Source organism: Glycine soja, chromosome 10 (assembly GCF_004193775.1).
Source record: "Glycine soja cultivar W05 chromosome 10, ASM419377v2, whole genome shotgun sequence".
NCBI lineage: Eukaryota > Viridiplantae > Streptophyta > Magnoliopsida > Fabales > Fabaceae > Glycine > Glycine soja.
In genome coordinates this window covers 32,450,638-32,462,611 of record NC_041011.1, presented here as the reverse complement: position 1 = coordinate 32,462,611, position 11,974 = coordinate 32,450,638, and the positions used below count along the sequence as shown (strand labels likewise).

Below are 11,974 nucleotides of genomic sequence, written 5' to 3'. Positions count from 1 at the left end.
CAAGGAGTGGCTTCATGGGGATAATATGTATACATGTGATGCATGAGTAAGGTTGCTTGGAAAAATATGTATAAACATTGTAAATTAATTATTAGTATGCATATAGAAATGTTGCCCCAAAAGGAATTGATCATTGTTATAATATTAACATTACTACTAAAAAAAATTGTTTTTCACGACAGTTGCCAGAGGTATTTTATGATAATTTTCAACCGTTTTTGTAGTCGTTGTCGTAGAAAATCAAAACTTTCCATGACAATTCTCAAACCATCTTAGAAAGTTCAATTTCTAAGATGGTTTTCTCAAGGAATCGTCTTAGAAAATGTTTCTTGACAAAAAGAAATTAAAAAATTGGATGTTTCTAAGACAGTTCTCGAGAAAAACTATCTCAGAATTCTTTTTTTAAAAAAAAATTGAGGATTCTAAGATCGTTTTCCTGAAAACCATTTTAGAAAGTCTACTTTCTAAGATGATTCTCTAAATAGCCGTCTTAGAATGTCTTATTTTTAAAGAAATTTAAAAATAGAAAATTCTAAGACGATTTTTAGAAAGTAGACTTTCGAAGACGGTTCTCTGAATAACCATCTTAGAATGTCTTTTTTAAAATACCAACATGAATGCTAGAATATAAAGTCATTGATCCGTATCTGTGTTCATTAGATTATAAAAATCAATTACTAATTATTAGAGTAGAGATTAGTTTTTGGTCCATTGAGATTATACTCTAATTGCTTGTAAATCAATCAATAAATAACACAACAAATGTGTAGCCTAACACATAATTTGTCTCACCAATTCATTCTTTCAATAAGCTTAATGTTTTCTTAACTAAAAAAATACTTAGAATTAATTTAACCGATGTTTTGTCTTGCTTGTACCAGAATTCTTAGTCAATTTGTTTCCTATTTAAATGTGTGTTTGTTATTCATTTTGGTAGGTGTATTCTGATGATCGAGACACTAAATTTGGAAAGTGATTTATAAATAGGGAACTTGTATGGTAAAAAGTTGTTATGTCATGAAATATAGAACTCAAATGTTTGCATTTGATAATGTGTTTTTTTGCTATTAGACAAGTTCTTATTAGTTTGAGGTTCTTGTTTATTCCCGTGTCCTAATTTTAGCCTAAGAAAGTTGCTTCACACAGTGACCATGTGATTATTATTATAGAAATAAAAATTATCATTTCAATTTCACCTGGTTTACACTTATCATCAGTCTTTTATCTATTTTCTCCTTGTTTATTTCTACGTAACTGCTATGTTTCTATCTATTCATGTGCTAATAAATATTTTAATTCATTATTTTTCTTATCTCTATCATTGTCATCTTTAAAAACTTAATTCTCACTTTCGTGGTCCTATGAATTACAACCAAAATTTTCTATTGAAATTTTAAGTATTAAAATAATTTCATTTGAAGAAATTTCTTTCATACATATTTAATATGACTAAATGATAATTTAAGGTAATATTTATTGTAACATATTTTTTTTAAAGAAGAAATTGAACCAAACTTTAAAAAAAAGGAAAATTATAAAATTTTAGTTTTAAAACTTCTACCTCTTCTTTTTTTCTTTATCCTAAATTTCAAGATTCAAGAATAGTCCATCTAAGAAATTTAATGCATGTAAGCATTTAAGTTTTATATACATAACATAAATGTTTCTATATCTTTAAATATATTTCATTTAGGTGTAAATAAAAAGACTTATAATGATTTATAATTTGTTAATTAAACATTTTGTTTTTTAACTTTAAAATTTTACCATTTTTAATTAAGTTCTCGAGGCTGCTTTTTTTTTTTTCCTTTTCTACTATCTTTTTCTTAAAAAAAATATCCTTTTTTTATTGATTATTTTTATTGATTTTAAACTATTGTTAACTTCCCTCATTCCTTTTGTTATGCTTACGATATATTTCTTTACCTACTTCATTGAAAGTTGGTTTCCTTAAATTGTATAACTTAGTAATTTTTACATTTGAAATTAGAATGCGTAAGAAACTGACTATGTCATTAACCATTTTATATATTTGAAAGGAGATAAATCCATAAATTACTTCATTGTTCATTTTTGTGTCATTTTCTCCTAATTATTAGCTTTATGTCATTGATTAATTTTAGCTTTATGACACAATAAAAGCTTCACTTAGATTCCTTTTCTTGAGGTGGTAGACACATAACAAATATAGAGAGAGGCTAGTAAATAAGAAAACTCTAGAATAATCAATATTAGAGAGCAATTGTCTAAGATTATTCACTATATGCTTGCTCCTCACTTTTGCACGTCCTTAAACATAATATATTGATATATAAAAAATACTATTATAATAAATAACAAGAATATCTTAATATAGGTAAAAAAAATATTGTCATTAAATCACATATATAAATATTTTAAAAAATAAAAAATATTTTCATTTTGTGAAATTATAATTTATATAAAAATATACATTAAATATAAAATTTGTATTATATTTTTACTGTATAAAACAAGTTTGAAATAATGTGATAAAAATACATAAGATTATAAAATATATAATATATAAAATAAAATAAAGCTTATATAAGTACACATATTCAAATTTATGCGAAAATAGAATTTAATCTTATATATTATATTTTAAAGGATAATATATAAGATTATAACAATATAATAAATTAAAAAAGAATAAAGTTTGAATTTTGAACTATTTTCGCATAAAATTTATATTAATATTATATTTTGAATCAAATATCTAAATGGTCATGTGAGTGTAGTGATAAAGGAGCATGCTACTCACTCTAAGGACCATAGTTTAGCCCTTCCTCAAACATTAGGTATAATATTGTACTCACAATTTTAAGTTTTGTAAGAATACTAGTAGATGCATGGTAGATTTGATGCTTTCTTTACCTTTTTTGTGTGTGTTGGACTGTGATACTTTGAATTTGCATCTTACCAATCTTTAGATTAGAACTTTGTTATTGGATATATTTACACATTATGAATGTCCACTTTTATTTATAAGTTTCATTATACAGTTTAATTAAGAATTATATTGATAGTTGATAATTATTAAGCAGATCTAAATGTAACAAATGAAAAAAACAAAAAATATAACATATTTTTGTTTAGTGACCAAATTTGTGACTGATTTATTTTATTTTAAAATTCATTACCCAATAGAGATTGAACTTCATTTTTAATTTATTTTATACTTAAAAATTAAATATTAAATAGAGAGTGAATTAGTGATTAAATTGTATTTTTATTTTATATTTAAAATTAATTATTACATAGCAACCAAACTTATTTTAAACTCATTTTATATTATAAAATTGGTGATCAAATTAGCGACCGAATTTGAATTTGATTTAACTATTTCACATTTGAAATTTAATTATCAATTAGCGACTGAAATATTCGGTCGCTGATTTTAGTCACAATTGAAATAGCAACCAAATACACAGTCCCAAAGAGTATGTACTTGCCACCAAATTTGGTCGCTAAATAGCCACCGAATTGGAATTTGGTTGCTGAGGGCTTAGCGACTTTTGGTTTTAGCGATGCACCTATTTCGGTCGCTGGCTAATAGTTTTAGCGACCGTATTTAACCATATAGCGACAGAACTTATCGGTCGCTAAACCCTATTTTTTGTAGTGAAATATCTTCCTTTGTAAAGATTTTATATCTTTTAATAAAATCTTGCTTAAGCATATTTTTTTATTATAATGTTTAATACATGAATGAACAACATGTTCATAATATATGAGTAAATTATATTTTCTATTCTTGCACAATATTATTTGTTTTTATATCAACATTTTAGAAACTGGTCTATTAGTGACTCATTTTTCAATAGTGTCACATTTACTATAATGAAATTTTAAATACACCATTAAGAGAATAAATAAAATGAAGAATCAAGAAACTTTCTTAATTTATTACTTTTTATAGTAGAACTTAAAATTTTACATAAGTCAAATCTATCTACTATATTATACAAGAGAAGGTCTTGCCACGTGACATCATCATATTCATTTTCAAAAAATTATAATTATATAAACATTAATTAGTAGAAGATTCTAATTAATAATATAATTATATTTTATAATTAAAATAAGCATATTAATCTTTCTCAATCTATCTATCTATTATCAACTATATTATAGTAGATTATTGTCTCTTAGCAACTGCATTTACAAATCAATTGTAATACAATCATATGTTTTAAAATATTTTTTCATTTAAATATTATATTATTATATGCCTCATAATGTTTTACTTAATTAGGCTCATTTCTCCTATGGGTTAAATAAGTTCAAGTCGGGTTAACTCACTTTAAAATATAATAATATTATTTACTAAAATGTAATAGAGTAAGTTGGATAACTATAATTTCATCTTGCAATTTTGGAATTTGGATGATGGAATTTAGAATTAAATGTTCTAGTTGTTTAGAACCTAGTAATTTCAATTATATGTGTTGCCTTCACAACTTGATATTTTTAATTTTAAGACTTTAATGTTGTTGAACTATGGCTAATGATTGGATGATTGAATTTTATTTTAAGAATATGGTTTGTTAAAACTTTTGAATGGCATTTATGTATTTTAGACATTTGAATTATTAATGAAAATATTAGATTCTTGAATGATTATTTGAGACATTTATCTATTAGTTGTATTTGTATTTCAATCATTTGAATTGTTTTTTATGAAAAAAATGTCATATCTTTTTTAAAAAGAACACAAAAAACATTTTTAATTATTTTTTAAAGTTTTTTTTTATTAATTTGATGAGCCAACCTACCTAACCCACCAACTCGTGGTGGGTCGGGTCGGATTGGCATTTTCATGGGCTTGTGCTAAACATGCCTCCCACTTATACTATTGCACATTCTTCCACTTCTTTTTTTTTTTCAAGTATATCCTTTCTTTTTCTTTTTAGGAAAATTAATACACCCATTCTCCCCTACAACATAAGACAAAACTTAAACAGTTAAATCCCCCATCTCTGATGTCTAGGGTTAACCACCCTCACAAGTGGTATAGTTGTTGCGAGTCTTCGTTATAGACAATTATCAGCGACAATGTTTCTCTCTCTAAAAATCAACTAGGGATTTAGCCAAATCATTATGATTATGAACAATCCCCAAATTCTCGATCCCTCATCCCCTCCCAATCTTTTCAAGTCCAACATTGTGTCCTAAATTCATGCCACAAAATAATCCAATAAGAAACCAAGTTTGTTTTTTATACAAATTGTTCCCAACAAACAAACAAATCAAAAACCAATTCTCAAAATAATCTTAGATTTTAGAATAAACAAGTGAAGAACAAAGCCCTAGCCAAACATAGATGTAACAGAGAGAACTTTGAGTGTGGAGTCCCTCAAAATAATCTGAGATTTGTCATTGTTGTTGTTTCCACTTGTAGCAAAGCTCCTCTTCAACAACATGCGGCTGAAAAAGAGCGAGGTTCTTCCACTTCTTCTTCCTCTTCACGCTCTCTTTGTCCTCTGCAACAACAACAACATTTTTTGGAAAACAAGAACCAATACCCCTTGAAGAGCGTTCAGGATCAAGCCACCTTTGAAATCTCATGCAAAATCTAATATTGAGGATTGAATATGTTATTGAACCAAGCACCCCCTATATCAAAATGGTCATTCCATAAGAGTATCCTATTCCATAATAGTTATTCTAGAATATGTTTCATATTTCAGAATAGTTATTCCAGAATAAGATGAGTAATCTGTAAACCTACTATGGAATAGGTATTTCAGAATAAGAAAAACATATTTCTGAATAGCTATTTTGGAATATGATACTCTTATGAAATAGTCATTCAAGAATAGGGGATGCTCGGTGAAAGGGGTATTTTTATCCATTGAAGTATTTTTAGAGGTGCAAGAAGTAAAAAGAAGGGTGCAGGAAGTAAAAGCCTAATCAGCAATATCCTTAAATAGCTCCATGTCATCATTCCTTGCACCCTGAAATTTCACTCATAAGCGTGCTTATGAAAATTATTTATTACCTTTTTTAAAAAATTATTAAAAGGCCTTATTAATAAAACTAGGGGAAGAGAGGTCCGTGTCTCTCTAAACCTTTTAAATAATAAAAAAACAAAAGTTAAATACATTTAATAAAAAAAAAGAGGTAGAATAAGAAACTAACTTCATAGAAATAATGGAAGGTTACCAAAGGTTAGAATTAAAAAATAAAAATAAAAAATAATTTAGGAATAAAATCGTCCAATGAAATATGAACACCAAATAAGAAATATTCCCTTTGTTATTAGTATAGATAAACCTCTTAAATTTTTTCTTTAATTTACACTGTTAAGCTTAGTGATCAAAGTTGCGAATAAACTTTGATGTAAACTTTTTTTTATTGAAGAAATAAATTATATTATTCATAGGGTTAAATCATGTGGCAGTTCACTGGTAGTATAAGTGGAACAGAAAAAAAAAATTGGCTACAAAGCATAATTCTCGGGTTGTCTTCAACCTTATCATGCATAATGAGGCTGTTCAAGAGCTAGTCTTCCAAGGAACACAAAGGAAAAAGAAGAGTGGTGAGAAGGGGAAGAAATGGCTATGCATACTGAAGAGTTAATGATTTTTCGTTTTTAAAGCAAGATTTTTTGTTTTCCAATCTCTTTTTTTTTGGGAACTACATTGAAGTAGAAAGCCCTCAGGGAAAAGATAAAAAAGGGCGGGGGGAAGAACTGGAAAAGAAAAAGTATTGACTATTGCTTGTTTTCTTTATGTGTTGCACTCAAAATTTGGCTAGCACATCATACATAATCTATATATATCCATCTTACAAGCTTTCAACCCCCCTTCATGGTGGAACTTTTTGCATGAGATTTTTCAAAATACAATTCTCAATGTTCTCGACCATGTGGCCACCTTTGGAGACCACCTTTGCCTTTTGCACTCCATACTAAGATGTACAATTAAAGAAATCAGATTTTCTGTACACACATTTGCATTGAACATCAACACAAGGTTTCCTCTTCCCAACATCATCAAAGATGCCCTGAAAAAACAATATAAAACAGAAATTCACGTAAGAGAAATAGTCAAATGCAGTGGTTAGGTCCAGTGAAGAAGGCACATAATATGCACACAGGTATGTATATATTATATCAATCACTAGCATAATTTTTTATGGTTGGATGGAATGAAGATCATCACATTCTCTACCACGTGACCTCAGTACAGAATTCCAACCATTTGGCAGTATTATAGAGATGAAAATGAACAATACAGAAAATATGCTCTATTCAGATTCAAGTTGCTAGAATTTTGTGACCAGTAGTATCTTAAGACTTGACCATATCCTGTGCCTGTAGGACCCTTCAAAATATCATGACTTCAAGGGAACTAAACAGAGATTACCATGGATAAGTCATTGACAATTCCTACGATGACTTCCAAGTCATCACAATAGTTTCATTAGATGATGTAAAAGAGTGGTAAGGTACATTACTCATAATTTTGTTCACATTTTCTAATTGGCTAAACCTGGTGGTCCTGGTCTAATTTCTGCTAACCAAATTTGTACATAGTCGTACTAAAATCTAGTAACTATATGAGGTAGGAGTAACCAGGGAGATAGTGACTTATATGACAATACCGAATATATCTGTAGGGTTCTCTTATTATTATGTTAAGATCTACATTACTGTGAGACAACTTGTCCCATGTTCCAACTAGCTGAAAGAAACCTTACATTATGAAGAGAAAGACAGGATCACACAGCATATCAAGAACAACAAGCATGTATGTACCCCATGTAACATACAAAATGGGGAACATCTGAGAATTTGGGTACGTTTTAAATGAACATCTCCCAAATCAGGTATTTGCTGATGTTAAAAAGTGTCCTTAGTATGTTTTCCTCTATTAATTATTGAACCATGCCTCTTCGGGCTAGATCATGATTTGGTTGGCAATAAAACAAATGCTCATACCTACCCCATCACTAATCTTAGATATCAATCACACCATCAAAAACACTTTTTTTAGCTACAAAATAATAACCCTTGGAAAATTAAATAAGATTCCAAACTTATATTAGAGAATGACTTAAATTGGTCACATCACAGCAACCAAGTACCAACTATGAAATATAAATTATAATTGATGAGTGGATCAGTCTTGTCTAACATACTCCTCTTATGGCTTTCTCCAACAGGTATAATTAGTAACTAGCTTTTGTCACCAATTAAAGTAATATTATTCACACAATTCTACAAGAATAAAAGTTGCTACCTTAGAGACTTGCTATCTTATCAACCTAGAAGGTGCAACATTCTGAATCACTCCAAATTAATTGAATGCACATTTCCAACCATGAACGCTTAATAAAGCTAAAATGGTTTTGGCCCTGGCATATCAAAGTGCAACCAAATAAATTGTGAAGGAGCTGATTAGAGGGGTTTTACTAAATCACACAGCAGGTCGCATTAGTCAGTGTCACTTTGTTAGGTAACCCTTAAATTATTTGAATTGGATAAAACTCTGAAGAAAAACTGATCCTTTTCTATTTTTTTACACCATACGGTTCCTATTGAACAAACACTAATTCAACTTTAATTTCTATTGAAATCACCCTAAATATAATTTTTTTAAAATAATTACTATAGAAATAAACAAATTTATCACACATAACAATCTATTATTAGATGAGAAGATAAAGAAAATCTTCACATTTTCAGTAAGTTATAATTAAATTATTTCCTCTATGAGTCAATTTATTCTTGACATTAGGAAAATGTATTTTAGTCCTAAACTTTGGTAACTATTAAATGGGGGTGCCTTACCTTGCTTCTAGAAAGAAAAAAAAATATAAAAATAAATGGGGGTGCCTAATGATACACTATAAAGTGTAAACTACTCTGATGCACATAACTTCTACAGAACTTCTCTCCTCTAATTTTTGCAAAAGTCTGAGGTGTACCAATTATTCAATTTATTTTAATCTTATTTTCTTCTCTTATGCTTTTAGAGAATTTTATTTTATCCATAAAGGACCTATGCTAACTAACTAGAGATCAATCTAAATTACACTTTTTAGAGAAATAATGACAATTATTATTATAAAAACTAATAATTTTCAACAGTTAGATGTTTACCCTATTCCATTCCAACTAAATTCGTATACTCTAATATTATGGACCAACTTGATAAGTGGTGTTAATTTCAAAATCCTAATTGAAATTTTCCTCCTTCCAATAGCAAAGTTGAGATATACATGACCTCTACTCACTTGTGGAATTTCCCTTATCCCTTAAAAAAAATGCCAAAAATAAAATTATAACCAGCGAAAACCAAAAAACCCCTAAAGTTCGACAGCGACATCCCCACCACAAGGCATAATTAAGGTCCATAACAATAAATAAATAAATAGATAAACAAGATTTTTTTTTTCTTTCCAGAAAAAGCAAAAGTGACGTCACTGTAGAGTATGTGTTTAGAACAGAAACCAGAGAAAGTAGTCCTCACTCTCACTCCCGTAAAATGACGTCATCGGCGATCTCCATCAACGGCGTAAGACACTCCGGCGCGAACTTCCTCGCGAAGAGGTACACGTAACTGCTCGAATTCGATTCTCTCAGCCGGAGAATGAGCTCCGGCGAGACCTCCGGGGCGGTGTACAGATGCGGGTGCCCGTCCCAGCACCCGGTCCAGTTGACCCGGGTCAGGGTAAACCCGGTACACCCATTCGGATCCTGCATGGACAATAGCGTCGGAAAATAATGCTCTTCTGGGTAACAAGGCTCTTCCGTGACACACGGAAGGCGAAACTTGTTCCAGAGAAGAATGTCACGCACCACCACGCGCGCGTGGCGGCGAGTGAGAATGAAGAACTGCGACCCCACGCGGAAGGAGGAGAAGGGGATTTCTGGGAGCATCGCGTGTTCGCCACGCGCGGTGTAGCGGTCGAAGAGGTTGGGTTCGTTAGAAAGAATCTCAATGAAGCTTTTGTGTGGGTTTTTGAAGAGGAAGTTGTGAGTGAATTGAAGGGAGTGGAGAGGGATACAGTATTGGGAGAGGAGGGCGAAGTAGTGGTTGAGGGGGTCGTCGAGGAGGGCGGCGGCGAGGAGGCGGCGGGCGGCGGAGATGAGGGAGGGGGAGGCGCGGGCGGTTGGTTTCGCGGGGACGAGGTGGTGGAAGACGCCGCCGGAGATGGTGATGTTTTTGGTGGGGTCGGCGTGGATGTAGATGTTGAAGAGGCGGTGGCGGTGGTGATCGGAGGAAGAAGAAGAGAAGAACTTCTCCCAGAGAGGGGAGAAGGTGAGATTGGAGTTGGTGAGGAAGAGGAAGGCGATTTTCGGGGTGGCGGAGAGGTGGGAGGTTGTGTGGGGGGCGGCGGCGCGGCGGAAGAGGGCGAGGTCGTCGGCGTCGGGAGGGGACAAAATATGAGGAGATAGAAACAACAAGAGAGGGAGAGAAAGAAAAAAAGTGAGGGACACTAACAATGGAGATGACACCATTAGTGGGGAGAAATGGGTGTTCGTGGAGTTCGGTTCGGTTTTTAGTTTCTTCTCATTTTGATGAAACTTCTTTAGTCCTTCAATTGGTATCAAAATTGATAGTTCAATTTCATCGTGTCTTTGAATTTGGTTTGGTTTGGTTTGGATTTTTAGTTTCTTTTCATTTTCAGATTATTATTTTTGATGGTGGTGGGAGATGAGATCGAGAAAATTGGGGATGGGGAATGGTGGAGGAGAGGACAAGGACAATTGTGGTGTCGATGAGAACATTGGTGATTATGATGATGATGGTGTCAGTGGGTCTGTGTTTGGACAAGAAAGGACGTCTTTGCGGAATCTGATGATAGAATAGAAGGGAAGGGGACGGAAGAAGAAACTGTAGGATTTTATTTTATTTTTTGGTGGTAAAGGAAAGGAAAAACTGGAAAAAAAGAAAGAGAAGAAGGGAATATTAGATGCTTTATGATGCCAATTTAATTGTGGATTTAATTGCATTTTGGCCTCTTATTATAATTAAAATTCAAGTTTTGTCTCACTTTTTTTTTTGTTTGCAAATTTAGTTTATTTATTATTTTAATTGTATAGTTTTCATATATTACAAAGTTTGATGTTCAATCTTTTGATTTATATTTTGTCACGTTTTTTTGTTAAATTAATCAGTAGATTAAAATTTCAAAATTAAAATTGAGGAGTTACTAAATTTGTGAGGAAAACATTAAGGATGCTAAATTTAAATTTTGGCTATAAACAATTTTAGCTTTTTATTCTAATTTTTTTAAAAATTATTTATCCAACAATTTGTTATAAGTGAATTATGAAGATAGTTTCTGAAATTATAATGATTAGTCAAATTAATTTCTAAAATTAATATAATGATATAAAGGTCAATAAAATTATATACTATAAATCAATCTAGTTTCTGAAATTGTAATAAACAATAAATTAGTTCTTAAAATAAATAAAATGGTATAATGATCTTAACTAAAACTGTAAATGACTAATTAATTTAGTTCATAAAATTATAATGATGGATCAAATTAATTCCTAAAATTAAAAAGGCTTAATTACAAAATTTTTTTTACCTTCTAGTAGTTTTCAAAATTTTGTGAATTTTATCCTTAAACTTTTTTCCGCTAATTTTAACCCTAATTTATTTGGTAAGTTTTTTTCTTGAAGTAAAATGTTTATCCAAAATTTTCCCCCGTACTCATTAATTCAAATACAGCACACACATAAAAGACGGTTTGAAATAGGAAATAACGTCACCTAAGGAAAAAAAAACGAAATGGGCATTAATGCTAAAAACTGCATTAATAAATTCATCATCTCTCTTACCCTCCTCGCACGAAAGATTACAGTTATACTCTTATAGATTAATCTATATCTGTCAAAATTAAAGCTAGATTTCTTTTTTTATAATGTAAAAGCAAAATGAATCAATGATGCTAAATTAAAGGACCAGATTAGATTAGCCTTTCACCC

At 30.7% G+C, this 11,974-nt stretch overlaps 1 protein-coding gene across 2 annotated transcripts; it reads right to left on the bottom strand.

Moving 5' to 3' along the window:
* Positions 1-6,592: 6,592 nt before the first annotated feature.
* Positions 6,593-10,935, bottom strand: LOC114371956 (glycosyltransferase BC10-like). 2 transcript variants are annotated; one of them, XM_028329298.1, is made up of 2 exons: positions 9,482-10,935; positions 6,593-7,029 (listed from the first exon to the last, which is right to left on the bottom strand). In XM_028329298.1, exon 1 carries the CDS (start codon positions 10,490-10,492, stop codon positions 9,503-9,505), a length of 990 nt encoding a protein of 329 aa, XP_028185099.1. In that variant the 5' UTR covers positions 10,493-10,935; the 3' UTR covers positions 6,593-7,029; positions 9,482-9,502. The 2 variants fall into 2 exon arrangements, with proteins under 2 accessions (XP_028185099.1, XP_028185098.1); XM_028329297.1 differs by having other exon boundaries at positions 9,501-10,932.
* Positions 10,936-11,974: the final 1,039 nt, after the last annotated feature.

Excerpts from the sequence above, each read along its gene's own strand:
- LOC114371956 (XM_028329298.1), bottom strand. The coding sequence starts at position 10,492 with ATGGTGTCATCTCCATTGTTAGTGTCCCTCACTTTTTTTCTTTCTCTC.